The 27,864-nt window shown below is 35.9% G+C and overlaps 1 protein-coding gene across 4 annotated transcripts; it reads left to right on the plus strand.

The window, feature by feature from the left end:
* Positions 1-27,567, plus strand: ppp2r5ca (protein phosphatase 2, regulatory subunit B', gamma a). Of its 4 annotated transcripts, XM_055053400.1 has the most exons (16): positions 1-52; positions 141-206; positions 1,900-2,050; positions 16,458-16,657; positions 18,251-18,361; positions 18,902-18,994; positions 19,076-19,206; positions 19,314-19,373; positions 20,198-20,306; positions 20,516-20,569; positions 20,659-20,829; positions 21,836-21,963; positions 22,702-22,803; positions 22,918-22,990; positions 24,023-24,134; positions 25,784-27,567. In XM_055053400.1, the coding sequence occupies exons 1-16, from the start codon at positions 26-28 to the stop codon at positions 25,921-25,923; spliced, it is 1,728 nt and encodes a 575-aa protein (XP_054909375.1). In that variant the 5' UTR covers positions 1-25; the 3' UTR covers positions 25,924-27,567. The 4 variants fall into 4 exon arrangements, with proteins under 4 accessions (XP_054909375.1, XP_054909372.1, XP_054909373.1 ...); XM_055053397.1 differs by lacking the exons at positions 1-52; positions 141-206; positions 1,900-2,050 and adding an exon at positions 8,969-9,160; XM_055053398.1 differs by lacking the exons at positions 1-52; positions 141-206; positions 1,900-2,050; positions 25,784-27,567 and adding exons at positions 8,969-9,160; positions 24,205-24,270 and having other exon boundaries at positions 24,023-24,139.
* Positions 27,568-27,864: the final 297 nt, after the last annotated feature.

Genomic DNA, 27,864 nt, shown 5'->3' on the forward strand with positions numbered 1-27,864 from the left:
CCTGACTGGAGGTTTTCATCTCAGGATGCCTCACAAGAGCAAAAAAGAAAAGGTAGCAGTGTGGACGAGTTTAGCTTATATATTGAAATTTTTTGTCACTAATTCAGCCTTTTATTTTTTTTATTTTTTTTTTTGTGAAGGAATCCTCCAAATCTGGAAGACCGAAAAAAGCTGGAAGCAAAAATGGACCTCCAGGGGAACAAGAGGTAAAACTTTTAAAGTTTATTTTATTTTCAAACAATGGCTGAGCACTGGGAGGCTTCTTCAAAGATATTACAAGTATATTTGCATGAGTTTTGTTTGTTTGTTTTTGTATGGATGCAACTCTGGAATTTATTTCATTTAATGATAGTTAAATTTTTAAATTACAGATAAAATAGTTTTTTAGTAAACTGAATCTATTATATTGGAGTTCATTCTGTGTTTAAGCTAAATTTGTTGTCTTTCATGTTGTTGTTTTTTAGTTTAATTTCTGTAAATTGTTTTTGTGAAGTAATGAAGCGACGCAACAAAACAGGGATCCTGAATAAAATAATCTTTTTAAGACATCACCAATTATAAAACAGGCAATAAACAGAACAGTTAGTCAAATATTATCAAAATCATCAATAAAATGTTTGGATCAATGTTCCACTCAATATTGATCAAAATTAGAATTTCCAGTCTGTTTTTCACCAGTTTTTCAGTTTTCTGGACGCTTGTTACACATTTGTGGTGCATTCTGGGGATTTTAAATGTTCCTGCACTGCAGCTTATCGAACCTCGGCTCTGTTTATTGACCAGACGTTACTCCAGATCAGAGCGTTTGTTGTTTTAAGGCTTTTTTGGGTTTTTGTTTCGGTGTAAACCAGGAAAAGTTGCTCATATGACATGTGGCATGATCTTGTGACTTTATTTTCTGTAGAAGTACTTTTATTCTGAGGGAATAAGGCCAGCATTGTAGCAGTTATTTTAGACCCAAGTTATTTCTGCAGTGCCTGTTGTTTGAATGTAGCAATTGGACAAAAGCCTCAGGCCTGTGTTCTTTCTGTGCCTATTCTTCACCACGGATATTCAGCCATCTTGTTCTAAAATTCTTCATAGTTTTTAAAATTAGACCTTAAAAATGTTCTCCAGTCAGATACAAGTGGATCTCAGTAACCTGGTGCATTTTTTGAAGCAATTCAAGTCTCACAAAAGTATTTTAAGTGTCACTAACCGCTACTATTTATTTTATCAATAATAAGGAAGTATTAACTTCTATGTTACTTGTAACTACTTGTATTTCAAGTGTAATAAGATATTTGCTCCAGACAAAAATGCTTTTTTTGTGCTTTTGCAGTACAGCAGTGCATAAAATCTGGAATAAACTATGAAAACTTGCTAATTCCACTGGCAGATTATATGACTGATAGCAAAATATTTTTCTCATTTTATAAATGAAATACTCTGCCAGTGGAACTAGTAATTTTTCCTCTAAATGAAGAAATTATTGACTTAAAACAAGCTCCTATACCTTGCTGAAATGTTACTTTTAAGTCAGTTTTGTCTCATTTCAAGTGTAATAAGATATTTGACCAAATATATTTGGTAGGATTTTGTGTTTTTGCAGTAAGTGGCATGACGGTGTGGTTCTTTTTGGGTCGTAAATTCAGATTAAATTCGCTCTGGTTGTTCCAGTGACAGCTTTATCAGCTCAATCTGAGATCATTTATTTTGTCAGCAGAACACCGGCCTACTGAGATTGTGTTTCCTGAGCCACTGGATCTGATTCGGAAAGGAAAGGAACCTGACCTCTTTACGGCGGAGCCTTCAGCCTCTTTTCTGTCTTCACTTGATTAGAGTGGCTGCTGTCCCACTTCCTGTGGAGCAGGAACCGTCCCACCTGACCTCACTCCGCTGCTGTTTGTGTTTCCACAGGGTTCAGGTAAGAAGGCGCCCCCTGCAGCTCAGCTGCTGAGGGTGAAGCAGCCCGGGTCCCACTCGGCGGTGAAGAGAGAGAAGAGGTTCAGCACCTCCTCATTCCCCCTCAGCGCTAACAGAGAGCTGCAGAAACTTCCGGCTCTCGCGGGTATGTTGAGTCTAAGCTGAAGTTTTACATTATTTGAATGTGTTTTATGTCTAATTTTAACCAGTTTGCAAAAATAACAGTCGAGGAAAACAATCTGAAAATTGCATTTATGTAGATAAAAATCAGAGTCATTGAAGATGCTCTTATGCTTCCTTGAACAGGTTTGGATAGATCTATCTATGGTCTACACAAAACTTGTTCATCACATTTTTTCACCAAATCATTCTTAGATAATCAAATTATAGTCAGAATGAAATGTTTTAGGGTGTCTTGTCACTTAAATTCAAAGAACCTGCTACTGGCCACGCCCCCCAACTCAACATTTACACTCCCACGTTAAAATGGCTACACAACCGTACATCTTTGAAAAGCAGAAGTGGAGCCTCCTGCATAGCCAACAAGAATTGCAGTAAGTAGTTTCTGGATGGTAAGTCAACAACAAAACACTTGTCTTTTCCAGCAGCCATTGTCCAGCACATTCAGCTCAGCTTGGGTTGCTAGGTGACAGGCTGCTGACATGTGACGTCACATTATAGAATTTTTTAAAATGGCGGCAGTCCTGCATGTTCGGTCAGCTGTTTTTTCCACTGTATGTGTTGTACAATGGCTGCTGGAAAAGACAAATGCTTTGTTGTTGACTTGCTGCATTCTTCTTGGTTGTGTAGGAGGCTCTACTTCTGCTTTTCAAAGATGTATGGTCACATCTGTTTGCAGCCCTTTTCACGTGAGAGTGTAGAAGTAGAGTTGGGGGATGTGGGCAGCAGCAGCTTATCAGGATTCAAAGTGACAAGATGCTCTAAAACATCTCATTCTGAAAGAAGATTAAGACTGAAATCTAATTGTCTGAGGATAATTTTGTGCAAAACAAATTAATGAACATGTTTTGTTTTGCCCATCAACCTATCGTGACCTATTCAGGGAAGCATAATAGATCACTTTTAACTTTTTGGGATTTATTAGAAGCAGCTGAGACCCAAATGGAAGTAGAAAAAACATACGAAAAAGTAATTTTATTGTATAATAATAGATCCCCTTTAAGAATTCATAACCTTTGTGGATCTTGATTCCCACCTTTCAAATGTTGAGATCCTTGGTTGTTACATTATTTATAGCTGTGCCCATCCGCCTGCTCTCTAATGCAGCTGATGTGCAATCAGCTGCGTCTCCCGCCTTACCTGACAATAACGTTTATTACTCCCTCTACGAAAGACCGACTCACTCCATCAACTGGTGAAAAATCCGGGCCATAGAATCATCATTTAGAACAACATGTGCATAAACTCATATTATAATGATTGCAAGGTGAGTTTTCTGTCAGCTGACCACACCGATTGACTTAATTGTTACATGTTCCGCTAATGGAGAAACGAAGAAGAGACGACGAGGCTGAGGTTTGAAGACTTTCATCAATCTTTTATGACTTCTTTGTTTACACTCAGCATTACAAACGGGATCTGGCCTAAGTATTTTCCTGTAACCGATACACAGCAGCTCTGGATGAGCTGCGTCCCCCCACACAGGTGTTCAAGACAAATGGCTTGTAGGGCTGAAGGAAGCATCGTGATACTCAATACAGCCCTTCCACTTTGGCTCATTGGCTAACATTATTGCATCTTGTAACCAAGAGGTATTAAACATTTTGTTTTCTTTTCATCTTTTAAAATCTAGAGGTTTTATCTATGACAGCCGTGAGTTAAGACCGGTCTGCAGTCTCCAGGTTCTCCAAGACATCTTCAATTGATCAACATTTATTGAGTGATTTACATCCAATAGGTGTCCAAAAGGTACTTTACAGCGGAAGTAAAACAAAAATAAGCATACAGAAATACAAATGTATGTTAATCTCTATGATCCCTGCAAATAGGTAAAACCCACAAATAATTAAAGGGGCAGTACAAATAAAAACTGTTTTTTTTTTTATCTTGTTTTAAGCCAAAAAGTACTAGCTGTACAGGCAAATTATTTCACTTATGACATGGAAAAATGTCTTGATATAATCACAAAATGACTGATCTTTGACACCCGTCTTCACTTTAAATACGCACCTGACTACAATCCCAACCAAACCACTGGTCCATCTGCCTATCAGACATTTATCTTGTACGGCAGTTTTTACACAAACATACAGACTAAATAGCAGAGCTAATCTGCTATTATCACTTATTGAGTGCTTTATTGCAATGTGTTTGCTTTCTTAGCCAAAAATACATTTTATGTGTGATGCAATAACTATTTAGCTCATCCATGTAGAGAAATAAAAAAAAGAAGGGAATTTGTTTTATTTTGTCCAAGAAATTCAGCAAAAATTTCTATTTCTATTAATATCACGTCTGTCAGTAGAACTGGAGGAGAATTGAGTCCTTCTGTTAGTTCCAGTTTGCTGGAGGCCCATGAACCGAATCCTGTCAGCAGAGCAGCCATGCAAATTTGATGAAGAGGATTAAACAGTACGCTCTGCCAGGTGTCAGTAAATCATTCAGCAACGGGGTTAGTTTCCAAGAACCTCTGGCTGAAGAGGTTTACCTGCACTGCCACCTGCTGGATGAAACAGAAAGTCTGATTCTGACCTCTTGTACCTTTTAAAACCAGTTACCTTTTTCTTTTTAATGTTATGAAAATGTTTTTATATTGTACTTGTTGAACATCTTTGCTTGTAATTCTCTCTCATTTATTATCTCTTATATTTTCAGGGATATTTATTGACGCAGTTCAAAACGTTTTGGTTTTTAGCTAAATGATTTGGAGAAAAGTGGCACTGAAAATCACCACAGTGTATATGCCACAGGTTTTAGGTTTCCATTCATAGAGAAATGTGAAGAATATGTATAATTTTCCTTCCACCTTACTATTATGTACTGCTTTCTGCTGGTCTTTAAAATAACCAATAAACTCCCTGAAATATAAAATTACAGTAAAAGCTGCAATATGACAAAATGTCACAAAAAAGGAATGGGATTGCTTTTGCAAATCACTGTTTACCACAACTGTGTCAAACTTTGGTAGCTTAGAAAAACTGACATTGTTAAAGGTGACCTTTCATGCAAAACAAAAACGTTTCCCACGTTTTTTATACTTCCACTTCAGTCTCAACTGGTTCTAAAAACATCCTAAGTGCTTAAAAAAATCCATCCAGCTCCTTTTCTGGAAATGAGTTAATATTTTTGGTGTCTGGAAAATGACCCCTTCTAATCCACTGAATTGAAATGTGCATTCTCCAAAGGGTCTGTCTGTTGTGGTTACTTTTGAACACCTTTTTACTTTTTATTTTTCTTACTTTAACTTTTTGTTTTAGTGAAACTAAGAAGCTCCTTTTCTAACACATTGGTGGAGAGTCTTGGTCATTTTCTTTCCTGTGAAAATACCAGTACCACAATGACTTATGTGTGTTTAATGAATTATATATAATTTATTTGTTTACATTTTCTAAGATTTAACAATTCAGATGAAGTACCATGTCAATGATTTGCTGATACTTTTAAATTTAAAAGTATTAATTCTTTTGATTGCATATAAATGTCTGTTTATAAACAGTTCTGCTATTCTTGTCAAATATCTTTTCTCCTGAAAGTATTTATTTTAAAGTTACTCATGCAAATGTAAATATTTACTAGCCAACTCTGCTTGTGACTCACCTAAATGTCTCAGATCATCAATGACAACATGAGTAAATACTAAATACTCCCATCTAACGATGGTTTCATTCAAAGCCGAAGATGAAAGTGTAATTTTCCCATTGTTACCTCATGAATTAGCCGATTAACCACATTTTTGGTTCAGTTTACTTGCTACACCCAGGCTTGGTTCGTCAGTAGAATAAAGAAAATGATTTAAGTAGAACCAGTTTGACAACATGAACCAGTGTTTTTTAAACTGCTGGTTTGTTTTGGATGTTTCTCTGCTTCACCACCTCATTTCAAATGATGGTTAATCTCAATCTGATGTGCTAGAGCAGAAAAACACGTCACAAATTCAGGACAGTGTGCCGTGAGAAGGAGGTAGATAAAAAAATAGATTTTTAAAAATAGACAATGTTACAATCCCGAGAAATTAAAAAACAGATTAGAAAAAAACTACTTGACAAATATTAGTCTGGAGAAGATTATAATACTTTTTCTAAAGCTTTTGGAGAACCACTATTCCCAAATAGAGGAAACATTCAAATAAAAAATAATCTGTGTTTAGTTGTTTTTATTTGGAATGTGTGGCTCCTGTTATATATGACATCAAAGTAACACAAAAGTCTAGAAACAGCATCTGAATCATGGTAATTAAGGTTTCTGATTCAGAATCTGCTCAACTTGTTTATTGGAATCACTAATTCTGCTCTCTATTCACCCGTCGATCCGTGACTGAAAGCACAAGAACACAGCAACTATGTTTTCAGCCAATTGTCGTTCGAATTTAGTGAAAACTTTTAAATTGTTGCAAAAACAAACAAACAAAAAAAAAAGAGAGCAAATTTTGTGTTTTCATCTATTTATATGGAGAGACTTAACCTGGTTGACCAAAGTTTTGTTAGATGAATATGTTGCAAACTAGCAACGTTTACATTGAGAAGTGAATCACACAGAAAAATCACACAGAAAAATAGACAATTCAAGGTTTGGACTTTAAATTTTTCAAATGTGTGCCTCTGGTAAGGTACAGATCCACCAGCCGAGTTCAGCCTGTTTGCTTTGGTTTTAAAAAGTTTAAATCTCAATAACAAACACATGAAGGAGTTTAAAAAAAATAGCTAGCTTCTCGCTAGGTTTTGCAAACACGTAAAAAAGCAGGTGGAGCGCCAGCATGTTTGAGTTTTCATCATTATTAAGAAATTTACTTAAAACAAGCTCCTATATCTTGCTGAAAAGTTACTTGCAAGTTGATTTTGTCTTATTTCAAGAAACTAGACCAAAAATACTTGGCAGGATTTTCTATTTTTGTAGGGTGATTGCAGTTGTTACCTTGAGTGGCACAAACTGCTCTTAGATTTAGGGAGCATTTATTTTTTCACATTGGACCTGGTTGGTTGAATAGACATGTGACCTTTCTCTTGTATTTAAGTCTGATGACTTGAAACAGTGAAGTGTGGCAAAAACAGCAGAAATCAGTAAGGAGGCAAATGCAGCTATGAAAACGAAGCAGCCGCTTAAACTGAGTGTCCATTTTTAAACAGACTGTAATTTCTTGGCTTTTAAATGTAAAAATGGTTTTGGAGTCTCGCTGTCCTTACAGGCTTTGGCTTGTCTTGTGGTGTCAGTGTGTGTGCTCTGTATCAGTGTGTCCTCTGATGTATCACATGATAAAACAGACAGCCACTTCATTATGTTTCAAAGAAAAGCAGATAAATCATTCAGTATCCTCAAGTATTACACAAATGGAAACATTACTAAACACTAATTGACACATAAGTTTTGTGATTTTTAGTTTTCTGAGATTAGATGAAAGTGATAAGACTGCTTAACGCTGCTGTGCTGATTTTCTGCATATTCCATTTTCTCTCTTGACTCAGTTTCATTTCCTGTTTATTAGCTAATTTCGCTCAACTTGTAAACATCACTTACAATAACAAACTCCTTCAAAGTTTCTGAGTCATGAAGTGACTGAAGGGGGCTGATTGTGGTCTCATTTGGTTATAAATGAAACGATATTTTTTTAAATTGTCTAGACTGGAGAGAACAGTCACCTGGAACAGTTGGAACCAGATGTTTACATACACCCAACGCACACTGAAGTTAAATCAGATCTCTTGTTTTAGCTCAGCTAAAATTACCAAAAGTATTTCTATTTGTTAAATGCCACAACCAGAAGAGAATATGCTAGAAATTCATTTAGTAATGTCTTCAAGGTCGAAGGTTTACATACATTTACTGACATGGCATCATCTTTGACGTTGGTTCGTACTAGCTTTATAACAGTTTTGGGTTTTTCATTATAGTTTCGTTTTATTTTGTTGTGATTGTCTTTTTGTTTGTCAGATTCAGTTACCGGTAGTTTTTAGAGTGTTTGCTGGTTTGTATTAGTTGTTATTAGTTAATTATTATTGGTTATAGCAGTAATTTTAGTTTTTCCATACTTTGGTTAATTTTTAGGTGCAGAATTCAAAAATGTGATTATGTTTACATCGATTTGGTGACAAATACTTAGCAGGTGATATAAAAAATGTATTCAATCATTGTCGAACAACCAACTCACTCTGGTGTTTTATCCCAACTTTTGCAGTCGCCATTTTATTTGGTAGGTGTGTTTTATGTTGAAAACTTAAAATGTCTAATTCCAATGTTAATGGTTCTTTGCTAAATTAGTTTGCTGGTGTGAGAGGGTAAACTACAATCAATATATTGCTTGAAAATGGTCTTAAATCAATAATATTATTGTTTAGCACAATAATTATTGGTACAAAATTTGCTATTGTGGCATATATCAAAATTCATTGCCACAAATTATGTCAGAAGTGTTTTTATAAATTCCTACAGTTACCTCTGCAGTCTTCTTTTCTTATGGTTTAATCTGTTAATCATTGAATCAATTATTTAAATCCCCACTCTGACCCTCATTTTGACCTCCTTTTCATAAAATATTACTAGAAAAAGATGAGAATAAAAGACTTTCCTGCCTTTCTAAGCTCCTCCTCTATTCAGCTACTTTTCCTAAATCAGATTATGTTGAAATCCCAGCTAATGGCAACACTGGAAACGATTTAAACCAATCTGATCCAAGATCTGTGGCAGAACCTTCTTTTAAAGCGGACTATTGGAAAGAAGAAACTGGAGCAAAAAAAAGATGGAAGCGCCGTAACTCCGCCCTCTGTCCAGTCTCTGAACCAATCACACTCCCTCACCCATACCAGCCTGCTTTCCTATTGCTCCAGAGCGGTATGAGTCCAACCAATCAGCTCGTGGCTGCGCTGCTGACGTCACCGACAAGCCAGTTCCCTCCCACAGCAGCAGCGCTTCATTTTCTGATCTGCTTTTGTGCTAAAATGGAGGCTGGCCTCTCGCCCTGAGTGGATCGCCTTCCTGGTTGGGCTTTAGATGTTGACATGCAATAAATCTGGAGACAGGATGGTTGTGGATGCACCCAATTCCAACGGGCCTTTCCAGCCGGTGGCTCTTATGCACTTCAGAGGTAAGGAAGCGATTCTTCCTGTATTGTCCCGGGGAATCGGGGAGCTGAGTGTTGCTGTGCTCCTGCTCCACTGATGCCGCTTGGTCTGGCCAACGTCTCAGCCGCTAAGGACGGGATCAACGGCTGTTTTTTTTTAATATAAGCTCCGTTGTGTCTGAATGAAACAGAAATGGTTTGTTTGGGCGTTTATGTAAAGCTGGAAGAGATAAAAAAAAAAATCAGCTTTACTAGCTAGCCGCTCTCTGCCCATCCCCCCGCCGAGCGAGTGACGTCAAAGGAAGTGAGGTCATAGGCAAGGGAAGGGTCTGTTCTCAGTGTTTTAATGTTTATTTTTCTATTGTTATGAGTTTGTTTTTTTGAGTTTTGTGCAGCTATTTGTTGAATAAGACGGGAGGAAATAATGAAATGAGCATCTTTAGCCTCCTGTCTGCAGCATTCATGTCACACTCCAGTTAATCTGGGCACAAATTGGTCAGAGTGAACACCAAAGAGATTTCAGGACATATTTAGCTTTTTGAGTGTTGTCCAACAGGATACAGTCTGGCTGTCCTTTTTAAATTAAATGTGTGCTCAGTGTAATGTGAAAGGCCGGTTTGTTACCACTGTACTTGAGTGCAGCCCAGTGTTGGATGAATCCGTAGGCAATTATTGATTTCAGTCCATTGAACCGTAGAGGCGACTGCCTTGAATGATGACTCTGTTTGGGAACAATCGGACTCTCCCTGCGTCATTCTGTTACTGTGGCTTCCAGTTCCAGCAAATGTTTTGTCCAAAAACTAGTCGGCTTTGTTTTATTTTAGTGGTAATGTATGTGGATTCAACTCAGACTATTTTGACAGAAGATGCACCGATCAGGTTTTTTCCCTGGACAATACTGGATACCAATTTTGGTTTCACTTGCTAATTCTCTTTTCTTTTGTACTCCAGTCACGCTATTACATATTTGGCTTTTATTTCAGTGTCAGACGAAAACAAAGCATAATTGTTTACCACCGTACAACATGTTTATAATGTGATCCCGCTATTACTGCAAAAGGTCACGTTACACCCAGGCCTGTCACAGTAAAAAATTTTGCTGAACGTTAAATTATCTCAGTAATATTGTTTCGAGATAATTTTCAATTAATAATGGCATAATGATGCAGGAACGCAATCTAAAAACACAAACTTTAAATTCTGCTGAATATTTAACACTGGAACTGGATGACATTTCAAATATACAAAATAAAGAAACAGAAATAACAAATACATGAATTATGAAAAGGCTAGTTGAGGCAAAAACACCAGATTATTAATTGATTTATTGCTAATTGTGACATCCCTAGCTACAGTGTGTATAATGGTGCAGGGTGTCTGCGCATAGTTAAAGTTTTAAGTTCATGTATCTAAAATTAAGGCCTTAAAATGTCTTAAATTCATCAGTTTTAAATATTTTTGGTCTTAAATATGGTTACTGCAGGATATCACTACTGATTGTGATTCAGACAACAAAATAAATGCTTTGGAAGATGCTAATGAATGGGATGTTTCAGAAATGTTCCTTCGTTTGTTCATGTTTTATCCATGTCGGTCCAGGCTACTTTGCTGTGCAGGTTTTTTGCTAGAAGTTAGCAACAAAATTCTGTTATTTTGTTCTATCAGCATCAAAATAAATATTGATTGATATGTTGACAGAAGAAAATGGTTCTTTGTTTTGTTAGTTATCAGTTTTCTTTTAAATATTTTTGATCTTAAATAAAAGGCAATTAATCAGCTGTAGTTGTTTACAAACAGATTAAATCAGAAAAAAATATCTAAAAAGATGACTTATTTTTTATTGTCCAATAAAGATGACACGATTTTTATTAGTCCTGTTCAGGCCTGTTTTGAACTTTCATCTCGGATCATTCAGATGTAGGTTAGCAAGAATAACAGCAACTATTCTGGTTTCAGTTACCTGCTTTTCATCAAAATAAATACATCTGATTAAGTTAACTGATGTTTTAGTTTATTTTATTCTGAGCTGAAGATGGTTAAAATACCAAGTTTAGCTGTTGTTTTGGCTTGAAGACTTATTTACGTCGCAAATGCAATATCAGTTAAAATAGAGAAAAAATAATCAGTAAATCAATTAATTGCTTGATAATTAATTGATTTACTTTTATGAATGTCCTTGCATATTATGCCATATCAGTCTCAAAACAACATTATAGATTATCACAACAATTTCTGGGATAATTTATCGCCCAGCAGGATTTATGGTGACGGGCTGAACTGCAGAACATTTATTTCTCTTTTGTTTTATAGTTTGTTTTTATCAGAGGAAAACCTGACTTTGTCTGGAGGTCAGATGTCAGAGAAAAACAGAAAATCAGTATTGATCAGCAAAAGTCAGATTGGTGGAACCCTATCCTAATAGAGTCGGGTTACGAATGGATCAATATGTAGCCTGAATTATAACAAGTGTCTTCTCAACAAAGAGTTTATTAAAACCATTTTAGTTCTTTCCCTGGAATATTCCCTTAAGTAACTGTTTAATTGTTTGAAATTGACTAAACGCAGTCAGAATATTATTGTTTTTCATTTTTAATTTAATGCTTTCAGATCCAATAACCTACTCTGGATATTTGTGCCAAATGCTCATTTATACACAACAGTCCCAAATGGTTGATAGGAAACGCATTGAAGTATCAAATTAAATTTTTTATTTCATGTCTCAGTTGCTTATCAGTGTGCAGAGAAATTGGTGCAATGCTTTTATTGAAAGCTGCAGCAAATATTAAAGTTTTCTGCTCTGATTCAAAGGGATTTGCATGTTTTCTAAGAATTTAGCAAAAATTCATATTGCTGGTAGAAAACAATCAGAATTGGAGAAAACTCCAAGTCAAATGTTTTCAGTTGTTCTAAAGAGTTCACTGTTTTTGGTTTTATTTAGCATATTACATTTTTACTCGCTAGTTTTTCTTATTTCGAGAAAAAAAAAATTGCATTAGAAATGAGAAAAAATAATTTTTTTAAAGATTTTTGTGCATTTTTTATAGACACTAAATTGTCCCAGAAGTTATTGCGATGAATGCTAATAAAGTTTAAAGATCAATATTAATATTTAACACTGGATTTTAAAAATCTAAAATAAACACACACAAAAAACCATAATATAAAATGAATTATGAAGTTTTTGCAAACAAAATTGTCTTTAAAATAACAGTCCATTTGAGACCAAAGCAACAAACTACAGATTTTGTTTTTCAGTTTTGAGGGAAAAATAAATAATTCAAAATGGAAACTGAATTTGTTTTAATTCATCATTTGATTAATTGATAAATTGCTTTTTGTGAATATTGGCAGTAATTAGTTTTCGTTTGGGACGTCTTTTCTCAACATTTATCGACTCACCTGCATTCAGTGCTTAAAGGTCATTAAGATGCATTTAATTCACTCATGTCAATTTGGTAGAATAATTTATTTTATCACACTGTGATGAACAGTTGTAGAAGCTAATGCTAAAACGGCAGGGTAAATGAAGGGTAATCATGGTAACCAGTCAGCGTTTAAAGGATCCGGTGTTTTTTTTAAAACAAATAATCCGACTATAATTCGCAACAATTCAGCCAAAAAATAAATAAATTGGCGTTGGCCAAAACTGGAATCAATCAAGATTGATAATCAGCAATTGGCCAGAAAACTGCAATTGGTGCATTCCTAATGTAATTGTTTCATGAATTGTAAATGATTTTAAAAAGTTTACTTGCAAATTCAGAAATATTTGAACTTTTAGTGAATGCTTTTAGAAACAATTTTTTTAAGTTAAGCAAATTGGTCACACAGGCTTTAAAATCTCTACGCGGCTATAAATAGTAGCTTGTCAATGTTGGCATTGATCACAAATGGTTCTGTGTAAAAAGCAGTCCCAGCTCTGTGGACCAAACCACAGACTGGTCCCAGTATGACTCCACTTCTTCATTATCTTTCTGTTTTGAACAGAAACGATTCACATAAATCTCCCTCTGTCCTGCCTGATGTGTGAGCGCAGACACAAAGAGCCTCTGCATGACTGTTTCCCACCTGAGGCTCGCATGAATTACGTTAATAGAAGTCACATTGAGGCAAACATCAATTTTGGGATCAGAACACTGGCTCTTTATCTGTTGCACAACAAGCCGGCGGGTATTTTCAGAGCATACAGAAAGTTTATAACGCAAGGAGACAGGCTTATGTAACAGAGGCAATTTAAGTCCTGACAGCGCCAGAGGAGCGAAGCATCACGCCAGGTTCCCGTCCGTCCATATGTCCCTGTGCATTATGGGACGTCGCACGTCTGACCCCACACTGAAAGCTCTTAAGCTGATGTAACTGCAACCTTTCTTTGTTTGTCTTAGGTCCAGCAGGTTCACTGAATTTATTCTAACAGAGAAAATGAAGTTGGTGGTTAATATCAGCCCAGCAGCTTTTGCCCCTAAATATTAAATAAAATAATGAACCCTAAACAAACTACAGAGCAAAAACTCCCAATGAGCCGCTAGCGGCAGTTAGCAGTTGCGCCTTGTAGCTGTTGATAAACTAATTTATAAACTTGTATAAGTTAATAAATTAAAAAAAGTCATGCAAATTATGGTGATTATTGCTTGTTTTAATTTATTATGAGATGAATTTATTTTGTGCGTATTGAGACAGGCTAACTCATCGAGTCGTATCAAATGTCTTCCTCAGTTTAGTTTTTTTAGATAAATTGTGTTGGAATCAATAACACACATTTAATTTTATACCTGAGGTTACAACAACAACTTTCCTCTCCCTGAAATTTGGGACGTTCTCCTCCGTTTGTCATAAATATCTGCCCATTTAAATCCCTAATATGGCAGTAAAATGTTCTTTTCACTAAGCCTACATAGATTTAGAACCACTAAATACATAACTGTGGAATTTTATTTAGTTTACATTTATAAAAGTTATGTTTTAAAAATTAAAGCACATGTAGTATGGTTAAATGGATTCTGCTACAGTGAACCCCCCCCCCCCCAAATATTTTTTCCTGCTAAAAAGTGATGAAGGTAAATTTTCTGACATTAGTTGAATATTTTAAGTTTTGCCCGTATTAGTGATGGAAACGCAGCTAATAAAGATAAATATGATGGATGTTGGACCTTTTCACACACATGGCGGCTCCAAAGCTGTGGCATTCTCGCGCCGTCATCAGGATAAATTGGCCGACCTTAGACTGACGCTGCAGAAGTGTGTGTTGGTGTCTGAGCCAAATCCCCATCATGTCTCTGCTTACCTAGAACCTACCAGGTGGCAGGATTGCTGCACACCAGGTCTGCATGCATTTTCTTCATTCTCTTCTGTGGAGGCCATGACTTTACATACATTCACATAACGAGGAGTGAATGTGTTCAGCTGCCTGTTGTTTCTTTTCAGCCTCTGCCAGAGCAGCCCTCTCTGTTGCAGAGCTCTAAAAAAAAGCACAATTATTGGATTTTTACACTGGATATTAATGCTATATTTTTGTTATCTGCAATTGATTGCATGTAAAAGTCTGGACATGTTTGGTAGAATGGCTGCTGGAAAAGATGAATGTTTTGCTGTTGACTTACCATCCAGAAGCCACTTGATGCATTCTTGTTATTTGAGCAGGAGGCTCCACCTCTGCTTTTCAAAGATGCATGGTTGGGTAATTGCGGGTCTGAGTGAGTTGGGGGCGTGGCCAGCAGCAGATTATTTGGATTTAGAGATGAGACGCCCTAAAACAGCTAAATCTCTGTCTGTAAATGATTTTGTTCAGAAAATGTAATGAACATTGTTCACTTTATTTGTAGCCATTGCTAAAACTAGTTTTAGCAATGGCTACAATTCTAAAAATGGCTTAGAAAATTGAAGTCATCGTTCACGACTTCTCTTTCTGTTTGCTGATTTCCCCTGTTTAAATTCTACCACAGAAATTGAGCTAAATGAGAGAAATCCCAGATGGAGCAGTTAAGGGAGATGAGAATCAAGCTGAATTTTGACCATATTTGAACGTTGAACCAGGAAACATGTGAATTTTTAGCCTCATGCTTCCTGCTCTTAGGTGTTGATGTTGTCCATTTGTGTCGGGGTTCCACTTGTTTTTGCTTTCAGGAAGAAAATTCTGCATATTTTGGTTGTAGCAAGTTAATATTCGAGCTACTGTGTCTTTTCTGTTATCTGAAAACAGACTGTCCATTCGCCTCTAATCTGATATCAACGAGGCATTTTTGTTCACACAGATGCTCGTGTTGCACTTAGATAAATAAACTTTTCAGTCATCTTCATATTCACTGAGTGTTTGGTTTTATTCAGTCTGTTTCTGCTGACAGAAACCTATGAAATGGACAAACCTGGAGTGAAGAGGAACATCACAAGTTGTCACATTGCTGGATTATAACGGTGCAACGTTGCTGTTACTGCATCACACGAGCAGCCAGATAGAAATTTTGATGTTTCCTCCTGCTGTTGAAATAAAGATGGTCAGATTAGAGTCCTAGAAAGAAAACCCACAATCTTTCTCTGGCTTTCTCTTGTGATGCTGCCAATTGTTGTTTAAGCCTTCAACATTTTATTGTCACGTTTCTCTTTCAGAGTAACTCTTACTTTGACTTAATTGGTTTGAACATTACTGAAAGAACAGAAGTAGGAGTGAAACAATTAATCGATTAATTGCTTGTTGAAATAAGCATCAACTATTGTAGTAATCAATTGATCATTAACTGGAGTACATACATTAAAAATAGCCGTTTGCTGAAAAGAAAAACTTAATTCAAAACAGTAATTAAGCCAACCTGAACAAAATATAAATATATTTTGCATTTAAGATATTTAAATATGTCTTATGCCAAACTTTTTAAGTGGCAAAGTTTAGCTTCACCTGGTTCAAATTCACTAAAGAATGCCATATTATTGTGTTTTAAGCAATAAAATGTTAGTTTTTTTCTTATTTAAAAAATAATTTGTTTGTTTGCATCGTTTAAAGTAGGGGTGCACCGATAGTAGTTTTCTGGCCGATCGCAGATGACCGATCTTTTAAAAAGTTTAACTTACCATTTTTTTTGTCTGAAATGTTGCTCAATATACCAAGAAAGTTGTTGAATTGGCAGCAGTGGGGTGACTATCTGTAGCTGTAAATGTGCCGACATGAAATGATCAGCCGGTTTGTCAGTCAAACTTCTCTTACTGGAGAAAAGAAAAGCACAGTGGTTGATTTTTAGACCTTTGCTGAGGTTAACGTCGGTGGAAAAGATCAACTTCACATGTAGAAATCGGCTTTCTCTTGATGATTTTTTGCTATTCCTGTTTTCTGCAGATGTGGCTCCAGCAGAGCAGGAGAAGCTGTTCATCCAGAAGCTGCGGCAGTGCTGCGTTCTCTTCGACTTCCTCTCTGACCCCCTGAGTGACCTGAAATGGAAGGAGGTGAAGCGGGCGGCCCTGAGCGAGATGGTCGAGTACATCACCCACAACAGGAACGTCATCACAGAGCCCATCTACCCGGAGGTGGTGCACATGGTCAGTACGGCGCCGACGGTTCAGGGAGAAATGGCAGAAAAAAGAGTCCAAACCATTTCAGTTACACAACTTTTGTAAATTTGGTGAATTTCTTGCACTCTGGAATGTTAGCTTTACTTTCTGAAGTTCAGTTGATTAATTATGGCAACTTTAACATAAGGCAACGTCTAACAGCAACTATTCCACTTAATTTGCACCTGGCTAAGTTGACTGTCAACATCAACAAGCCTCTGATATTTTAGTTTGTTATATTCAGAGCTGAAGACCGTAATATATGTTATTGATGTTTTTTCAAAAAATAAGATGACTTATTTCACAAAAAATAAGAGACAGTATTCACAATGGCATTTCAGAGACCAGTAAACTGTAATTTAATATCAAACACTCCACACTGGAACTGGAATATATTTAAATATCCAAAATAAAACATAATAAACAATTATAATTAAAAACCAAACACAACCAAAACCAGAAATGAGCACAGATCGGATCATTTTCTGGGTGAGAAGGTTGGAATTTGGCCGTTCAGGCTTTGATGAAAAAGTCACATTTAGCCGAAGAAAAAACATATTTGGGTCGCATTCGCCTGCTGTGTGAACTTTAGAGATGCACTACAAAACAAATGTGTGCATAGATTTTCTGAGTTACATTCCACAGCAAACACAGAAACTCTTACCAAGTTATTTTGGTCTCGTTTCAAGTCAAATATCTTAGTTTTACCTTATTTCATTTGTACTAACTTACACATTTTTTGCAAGATATTGGAGCGTATTTTAAGTTAGTAATTCCTTAAATTTGAAGAAACGTACTAGTACCACTGGGAGTTTATTTCACTCAAAATAAATAAGTTTTCCCATGTTATAAATGAAATAATCTGCAGATGGAACAAGAACTTTTTCCATCAATATTAAGAACTCATTGATTTAAAAATAGCTCCTGTAACTTGCTCATAAGTTTCTTTTTAGTTAGTTTCTGTTTGTAGTGAAGTATTTGCACTAGAAGCTAAATCAAAATTATTTGGAAAGATTTCGTTAGCAAATTCTTGGATAGATTGCGATCCTCTGTACTTTGGTTTCTTTTGGTCTAACATAGAAATGATTTGAATCTGAAACACTTTATTCAATGTTTCCTTTCGTTTTCCCTGGGATTTCCCTAAATCATCCAAACATTTCTCAGTGTAATTCGTTTTTCCCGTCCCACTGAGCCATTCTGGTCATGATTTTAGTGACCAGAGGTATCGTCACAGGGTGTACTGGGCGCTCTGCAGCCTACCTTTGTAACTTGTCTTCTCTAACAAGGCTCTTAGTGTTTTAGTAGGCCACCTGCGTTGTCCTGTGATCTGTGCAGCGGCGGCGGCTCACAGGGGAGTCAGTTGACACGGACAAAGACCAGAAACACAAGACTGTTAAATTATGGAGGAGCAAAACCTTCCAGGGTGGTTGTAAGAACACAGTTAAGTTTAACCTTAAAAAAGAATTCAAAATAGAGAAAGGGAGGGTGAAAAATCAAGTCTTTGTTTTCTCAGAATAAAGAACTGCAGGTAAATAATGAACACATCTGATGGGAGTTTGCTTCCTGCTTTGCTTCTTTCAGTTTGCTGTGAATATGTTCAGAACGTTGCCTCCGTCGTCCAACCCAACCGGAGCGGAGTTTGATCCCGAGGAGGACGAGCCGACGCTCGAGGCGGCGTGGCCCCACCTGCAGGTCCAGATTGAATTTAACTGGTTTCAACCTAAATGTTCTGCAATCTGTGGTTTGTCATGCAAATGTATGCACTGCAAAAACACAAAATCTTACCAAGTGCTTTTGGTTTCTAGTGTAAATATCTCAGATCACTTGAAATAAGACAAAAACAAACTTACAAGAAACTTTTCAGCAACATAAAGGAGCTTGTTTTAAGTGAGTAATTGAATTCCTTAATGTTGATGAAAAAGTTATTAGTGAAATAATCAGTCAAGCAAGACGAGACTAATTAAATAATATGCATAAATGGGGAAATTGTTGGTAAAATTATACATATATTGGGAAATTACTGATATGGGGTATTGCTGATAGAAATATAGGTATTGGGGAAATTGCTGATTTTAATAAGATGTTTAGTTTATATATACAAATAAAAATATGTGTTTCTTATGTGTTAGTTTTGTCTTATTTCAGGTGTGCTGATATGTTTGCTTCCTACTTGGTAAGATTCTTTTGTTTTTTCCAGCTTTTAAATGCATTTCTCGTTTGTTTTTTTCGCAGCTCGTCTATGAATTTTTTCTTAGGTTTTTAGAATCTCCCGACTTCCAGCCCAACATAGCAAAGAAATATATTGATCAGAAATTTGTTATGCAGGTAAAGCCCAACATTTTTCCAACGTAAAACCCAGAAGGCACAGCGACCCAATAAAAATGTGCTTTCTGCTTGACTCTGCAGCTCTTAGAACTATTTGACAGCGAGGATCCCAGAGAGAGAGACTTCCTGAAAACCACTCTCCACAGGATCTATGGGAAGTTTCTGGGGTTGCGGGCGTACATCAGAAAACAGATCAATAACATTTTCTATAGGTTGGTTTCCTGTTGCTCCTCACTCCAACATACTGGCATGTTAAACTGCTAGCATCCAGATCATTGGTTTGGGGTAGCATGACTAACATTAGCCTTTGTTTTTGCAGGTTTATCTATGAAACTGAGCACCACAACGGTATAGCTGAACTACTGGAAATACTTGGAAGGTAAAACATTCTTTCAGTCACTCATATCAAAAGTAAACTCTTAGAAATTACAAAATTAAGTGTTAGTTTATTTTGATGAATATGGCTAATAGCTAATGAAAACCCAGATTTCAGTTTCTCTGAAAATTTGAGAGAATAGATCAGGTGTGTCTAAAGTGTGACGTCCAGCTTATTTTTTCACAGCCACTGCAATTCAATAACGATGCAATAAAGGCTTTTAAGTTTTAATTATTAATTATTTTCTGATAGTACAAAATATTGTACGGTTATATGATCTATGTAGAAAATTTCCACAAAAAAACTCAGAAATTTTCTAGAAAAATTTGTAAATTTGAGTTAAAAAATTTGCAGTTTTTTGATTAATCTCTGAAATTTTAATTGATAAAAAAAAGGACATTTCTGGAAAAAGTCAAAACACTACTAGAAAAAAAAGCAAACTTTTATATTAGTCTCAGAAATTTGAGAAATCTTTTAGTTTCTAATCAAAGATTTTGTAGATTTTTGATCTAGAAAAATATAGAATACATTTTTAATGGAAATGTATTCATTGTGAAAAAAACATTTCTCCACAACTTTATCAATATTTCATTACATTTTCCTTCTATTCAATTTTTCCAGTTTTATTTGTGTAATATAAAATGTTGATAGAGAAAAAAGCAAAAAGCCATCAACACAAATAACTACTTGACCCAGCTTAGTTTTATCTTTCTAATACACTTTTCAATGTTTCTTTGTTTATATACCACTAAGGTTTTATGTTTTGTATTTTTGTCATAAAACTGAAATAGTTCAAAGTTTTTATGGCTTCTTTATGTTTTCTTCAGCATAATCAATGGATTTGCCTTACCACTGAAAGAGGAGCACAAGATTTTCCTGTTGAAGGTTTTATTGCCTCTGCACAAAGTCAAATCACTCAGTGTCTACCATCCACAGGTTTGTTCCAACTGAAAAAATGAAGCAATAAAAGCTCAACTTGTTGTTTTTCTAAGAAGTTGTTAGGTGTGGCATGTAAATTATTTACATTTTTCCTGTCCTGACCTGTTGTTGAACAGGCCAGAATGTTCTCACCTCGCTGCAGAGTTGCTTAAGGGGGTTTCTTCTGAATAAATTCAAACTTTTTCTTAATGTTTGGCTTTATGCAGCTGGCCTACTGTGTGGTGCAGTTTTTGGAAAAGGACAGCACATTAACTGAGCCGGTACGTTCAATAAATAAAGGGATAAGTAAGTTTTTGTTTTGTCATTTTATCCTTTATAACTGGTTTCCGCCCTGCATTTATCCCTGCAGGTAGTAATGGCTCTACTAAAGTACTGGCCAAAGACTCACAGCCCAAAGGAGGTGATGTTTCTCAATGAGCTGGAGGAAATCCTGGACGTCATTGAGCCCTCGGAGTTTGTTAAAGTTCAGGAGCCACTTTTCCGGCAGCTGGCCAAGTGTGTATCCAGCCCACACTTCCAGGTACGGGAGAGAAACAAAGAAAAAACTGAGTTAAAAAGGTTCAATCAACCTTCAAAAATGTTATATTATGTACAAGAAGTCCACTTATTTAGATAAATATAACCGTTTAGAGGTATAAATTGCACTGATTGAGTTAGTGTTACGTCATTATTATGGATGGGCAGTGGTGATCCCAAAAGGAGGGTTTTAGGGGGCCATGGCCCTGCTTGGAAAATGTTTTCCACCACAATACCAATTCCAGAGAATCATGTTCATGTCATAGAAAGACATACAGTGAAGTCCTTCAATGATGACATTAATGTAAAGCCCAATAGATTAATTAATCCAAAATAAATCATTTAAAAAGCTAAGCTGTGCCTTGCTAAAATTTTTACTGGCCTGATCTGACCACACCAATGACAACAGATTTAAGTATTTTTGAGAAAGACAACAGATAAAGAAGAAATATTTGTACTTTCAGGCTTTTTTCTTTATTATTTTTACAAGATGCTACATTTTAGTGACAAGTTTTCAAAAAAAAAAATTTTTTTTTAATAATGTCACAGCTGAGCATGATTTCAATGGCAATTTGTCTTAAAATAGTAATAGCTGTCAGGACTTTGACCATATTATTTAACATAGGCAGTGGCAATCCAGAAAGGTGGGTCAAAGGGGACCCTGGCCCCTTTTGAAACATTCGTTCCACCACAATACCCACCGCAGAAAATGATGTTCATGACAGAAAAACAAAACTCAATCAATGAACAATGTACAAAATACATAAAAAATAAATTATGTATGTTTGACAATGATTCAGTGTCATATTTAAACCTTATTAAATGTAATTTTCTGATGGCAGCTTTTTGGTGCTTCCAGTCAGAATTTTTAAAAAGGCATCAGAACAAAATCAACTTGCAGAAATCTGTATTTGGGGTTTTTAGCCTTGAAGTGTGAAGACTTGTCAGGATTTGTATCAAACTGTGATTTTGTGTAAATCACAGTTTGACGCGTTGTTTTCCTCCGTCAGGTGGCGGAGCGGGCCTTGTACTACTGGAACAACGAGTACATCATGAGTCTGATCAGCGACAACGCAGCAAAGATTCTGCCCATTATGTTTCCGGCTCTCTACCGAAACTCAAAGACGCACTGGAACAAGTAAGTTGTGCAAGGTCGCCACCTGCTGTTGTGTTTGGGGACAGTGTCTGCTCAATTTGTCCAAGCAGAATCAGTCCTGGCTGATTTCTGATTAAAGTCAAAGTTCTGAATTTAATCTGAGAATTTTTATGTTTTCTTAGTTTTGTATCTCGGTTGCCTTTTTCTCTCAGGTTTTGACATTTTTACTTTTATTCTTCTGAATATCAGTTGCATTTTTCTCATTAAAACAACTTTTGTCTTATAACTTTAAGATGTACTTCTGGTAAAATTCTGCCTTTTTTCTGCTGATGTTATAACTTATGTAATTACAGGAATGTAATTATTCTCATAACTAAATAATTAGCTGGGCACTAATACTTTTTGGTATAATTAACAGAAAGACTCACAAAAATAAAAGCCACTTTTTCAAAAGATTTTATATCATTAGTAATTTTTATTTATTGGAATAAAAAGTAGAAAAAAATATGAAAAAATCAAAAATTATATCTGGTATGAATAAATGTATCAGGACTTATGTTTAAGCTGCAACACTCATAAATGTTTAGTTTTCCTGTTGCATTGGACCAAACGTCATGTTCGTTTTGTTTTTTAAAGTGTTTAAAAACCTTGAAGTTGATCCAAATCCATTAATTGACCAGAAAATTGAAAGTTAATTTTCATAAATCTGTTGCTCTGTGGCAGAACTTTGTGATTTTGTTCCTAAATATTATAATGTTTTTGTTTTTTGTCTTTCTACAGGACCATCCACGGCCTCATCTACAACGCTCTGAAGCTTTTCATGGAGATGAACCAGAAACTGTTTGATGATTGCACACAGCAGTTTAGGGCAGAGAAAAACAAGTAAGTCCTTTTTGTCATCATTTCAAGGTGATTTAGATGATTTTACTGCCGTTGGATTTTTGTGTTTTGATGAAATTGATGAAATCTGAGACATTTTGGTGTTTTGATGAACAGAGAAAAGGCAAAGTCGAAAGAACGAGAAGAGGCATGGATCAAGATTGAGAATCTCGCCAAGTCAAATCCACAGGTAGACTCTATGTTTAACATTTATTTTTACCGGTTTCTCTTTAGAGAACCAGGAGGTTTTACTTTCATCACACGTCTGTGATGAGCTCTCATCACAAGAGTGAAAACAAACCCATAACTTACAACTATGTACTAAAATTTAACCAAACAGCTCAATTTTAATCTTGAATACATTTCTGATTTTGAAAGTCTACAGATCATGGTGTGTTCGCTGACCAGAGAAATGTCAGATTTTAGCTGATTCTTAGCTCAAACCGTCCGTAAAATCGGCCGATTCCAGTCACCTACCAAAATGTTGGCATACCAAAACTTTCATAATGAAAAAGTTTTATTTAAATTAAAGTTCTGTGAAATCCGGGGGAACAAAACAGACATGAAACTGAAAAAAAACATAAACTATAGGAGCATGTAGTTTAATAATCCGTCGTCCACAAAGAAAAAATAATGCCCTGGTATTTAAAAATGATTTTCAAACAAACCAGGATTAGACAAAAAAAGTTTTCAGTCAGATACAATCAAATGCATCAAAACCCATAAACAACTTTTCAAAATTCTGAATAATTCAGCAAAAGAAAATTTACTTAATAATTTTTGTTGTTTTAAGCAAAATAGTCTAAAATTAATGTTTTTCTGAGTTTTTTATAATTACAGTCACATGTGACTAAAATGAATGACTAACAGATACTCGTATGTTTAGTCAGTGTTTGTTGTAACTTTATTATAGCAACATAATCCACAAAAGTGTTTATTCACAAATTTACATCAGAAAAACATTCACAAATTTACATCAGAAAAACATTAAATGTATAGAAAACAGGACCTTTTTGAGGGAATTTTGTTTTGTCACTTGTAACTTTTTAAATCTCTATAATTTTAAATATTAATAATAATAATAATAAAGGTTTATTTTTTTTTTAAAGATGTGTCCCAGAGGTGAAGAGTTTTGCAGATTAGCTTTGGTTTCTTCTTCTTTGCATGCCACTGAAACTCTTTCTCCATCTTCTTCCTTTTGCTTCCCTCCCTTCGCATCCAGTTCTGTTTGTATCTTGATCCCTATGACATCATAAGTACCGTTGCTATGGAAACGGATGACCCGTTCATAGAAGATGTACAGAGGTTAAAAAAGGCAGTTGAGGAGGGCGCAACTCAGGTAAACCTGACTTTCTCTGAATTAACTGATTCAGCTGAAATTTATTTAGTTTTCTTCATTTGCAGAAAAATTCAGGGACACATCTAAGAAACGACTAAACTTCAATAAAGACGTCCTGAGTGTTTAAGTAATGCAACGTTTTTAGTCTGAAATGGTAGGAAGAGAATGGAGCCGAAGAGAGATATATGAAATATGACTCTATCTGACTTAAAGTATAAAAAAAAGTCTTATTATTATTAAAATACCAAACTGCCTAATGTTTTACAGAAATATAAGTTTTTAAGTAATGACTCTTAAAGATAAAACTAGTACTGTTCTCCCAAAGTAAAATAAATTAATAAAATGAAAAACATTATGCATTTACAGTAGTAAAGGGAAAACTGAAAAAATTGAACCTCTGGTATTTGTGGGAGCAAATTAGCTAATAAGCTAATCACTTATTAAAAATGAAAATCTAAAACTAACGGACTGAGTGATCTGTTGTTTGTATGGGAAATGTTTGCATGGTATTTTTTTTTTTTTTTTTTGAATCCTGATGCATTATCGCTGTTGTTGTCAGTTGTTATAGCAACGAGACTGTGCATAGTGTAGCAGAAAAAAGTGAGAAAAATTTTTTTGTTTTTGAGTCATTCGTCAACAGTCACACGTGAAAGATCCCGCCCTGGATCCCAGCTGGAGGGCAAAAAGCTTCTCGCTAACGATGGCTAGCCTTGGATTTAGCTGTTGAGTCGTCAACACGCTGTTGAGTCGTCAACACGCTGTTGAGTCGTCAACACGCTGTTGAGTCGTCAACACGCTGTTGAGTCGTCAACACGCTGTTGAGACATCAACACGCTGTTGAGTCGTCAACACGCTGTTGAGTCGTCAACACGCTGTTGAGTCGTCAACACGCTGTTGAGTCGTCAACACGCTGTTGAGTCATCAACACACGCTGTTGAGTCGTCAACATGGCGTACTGGACCTGAACTGAGCGCCTGATACAGAAACGGAAAAGGGACAGAGTGCTTTGCTACGAATTGTCAACACTAAGACAACTAGATGACGAAGTCAGGAAAACGTTTCAAATAAGAAAAATAAATTGTGAGGCAGAGGGAAGTGGGTCAGTTATGCTAGCTTGACTATGAGAACCTTAACATGAAGATGTGCTGTAAGGTGTTCCAAACACCAACTCTGACAAATCATTAGCAGGTGTTTAAATGAGCTAATCCACCTCCGCTGTGTTAGCTTAGCTACTAGCAGTGGCAGCTAAGCTAACACACGCTGTAGTAGCTAAGCTAACACAGCGATCACTTATTAATAATCACAAAATAAACATCGAGCCCAAAACCATAAAACTGTAGCGTTCTGTTCTTCATTTGGAAAATGTTTCGGTGTATTTTTGGTTGAATATGGCAACGAGTCTGCCTTCATAGCGGGTTTTAGTCGTTTCTCTGCGTCATTTTTCCCTTTTGCTGTGGCGCACTGCACTGAATTAATCAGCGACATCTCCAGGGTCATTTAGTTAACGGACGGCCAGTAAGAGAATCCTGTTTCTGCCATCTAGCGTTGTGCGCAGGCGCGTAAAAAACAAGGCGGCCCGTCCCTTACATGGCGACTTTCATAAAACACGTGGAGCACGACCAAATTTCTGTTTCTGTCCCCAACCTCAGTTGCAGGGGGAGCAGCGAAAAGAGCGGCCCATGGTGAGACGCAAATCCGAGTTGCCTCAGGATATCTACACCACAAAAGCCTTGGAGTCCCACCGCAGAGCTGAAGAAATGTTGACCACCCACGACGGGCTCTAGAGCCTCCAGAGCCACGGACAGAATGACGCTGGCGAAACGCGTTTCTTTTACCCACAATCCTTCAGTTTGTCTTCATTCCTGCAGAAACTCTTCAGCCGCCTCTGTTTTTCCACTTTCTCAGGTCGTTTTATTTTTTCTCCGAGGATGATGATGATGTTTTGTCTTTTATCCCGCTTCGTCTCCGTTCTTTCATCACTGTAATCATTGTGGACAGCACAACGCTCGTTTCTACAGATCAGACGTTTAAGGTTTGTGTCTTTAGTTCAGCGGGAACAGAGACCAGCTATTCGGATTTAAAAAGTAAAACACGATCGTAGTTTATTTCTGTTTTGGTGCCAAGACTGTTGCGTTCTTTATGCTTGATTTATCGACTGCCTGCCTTTGTTTGTTGCCACTGTTTGGATTTATTTTCCTCCAGCACACTTAAGACCAAACTTGGGCCTGTTCTCAGCCTTTCGGTGCTCAGAAAAAAATAAAAATAAACAAATTTTAAAAATGGCGAGGAAAGAAGAGGATTACTTATTTTATTTTTTTTAAATGTCCCGTGGACGTTTTATTTTTTATTTTAAAGTTTCAGTCTTATTGTTTTTGTGCCATATGCCGCTCCTTTTTCTTTTCTTTTTTTTCCCTAATATCTATTGACGATGTTTGAAAACGAAATGAGTTCAAACAATGGTGCTTTCTGCATTGGAAGAAAAATGGAAAAATGGCAACGCCCTAAAACGTTGTTTTCCGTTTTTTCTGTGCGCACGTTGAAAAATTTGCGCGATTGAACGGGCAAAAGGAAAAGCTCTCTTCTGTTACATCGGAAAACTTGGATTAGGACCTTTTTTTTTTTTACATTTATATGATTTTGAATGCAATGAAAATGTTAAAGGTAATTTATTTTTAAATTAATGATCCTTCAGTCAAACTTTCCCAATAATTTTTTTCTTAAGTAATTTAAGTCCCACTGAGTGTTTTCCAGTTAGTACCATTGTTTAAACTTGAAGCATCCGCTGGATTATATTTTTTAAGTTTGTTTTCTTTCAGTCTAATGCGTTTTATTGTCTGTTTTTTCCATCCCTGGCCATTCAAAGAGCCCAGTGCTGAAACGGACTGGTGTGAAAAATGACCTCAAAAATGCCAGATGTGAAAAAAATAATAAAAAAAACTGACATTGTGATTTAGTTGAACTGTATTAATACTGTATTTGCTTGAATGCAAAAAAAAAAGCTGTAAATTTAGACTGACCATGTCAAACATGTACCTTTTACCCTGGAGGAATGCCATTCACCAAACTGGTTTCTTCTGTCGGTCATTACATTTCTGCCTGCTGGGAGAAATGGGTTTTTATTTCATTCAGTCCAGAATGTTGGAGTTTTCTTTTAATGCTGAAAACAAGTCATTTATAATAAGAAAAGATGATTTGGAAATTATTTGGTGGCTTGTTCTATTTCCACAGGATCTAGCTATTTTAATTTTAACACATAATTTTCAAAACTTGTTAACTTAAGTGTCCTTTTGTATGTGACCTGTACTATATGATTCATTTATTGTATATATGATTTACCTTGTTTCATGTAGTGTTATATATCTAGATTATTTTGTACAAATTGTCCCTCTGTACAGAATAAAACATCAATAGCAAGTGAAAGAAATTAATCTGCTACCACTGTCCTATTTTATTTGTTTTTGTAGTATAAAAATTATTTTTTAGGTAATTCCTGAACATTTGTTTTAAATGAAGAATAAAGATTTATTTTGGGCCGTTAGATTTTCAGTTTCAATAAAAATAGCTGCGTTTTTGTTCACTATATAATTGTGCAATTTAACATTTCAAAAATACATTTTCTTAAAGGAAATAAGCCAATTAAATAAATCTATAATTTTTCAATAAAAACCTTTTGCGCAAGGATCAAGTGTATTTTTTATTTTTTGTTTCTTTAGCCATATTGAAAT

This window comes from Poeciliopsis prolifica, unplaced genomic scaffold (genome assembly GCF_027474105.1).
Source record: "Poeciliopsis prolifica strain line A6 unplaced genomic scaffold, Auburn_PproV2 SCAFFOLD037, whole genome shotgun sequence".
Taxonomy (NCBI): domain Eukaryota; kingdom Metazoa; phylum Chordata; class Actinopteri; order Cyprinodontiformes; family Poeciliidae; genus Poeciliopsis; species Poeciliopsis prolifica.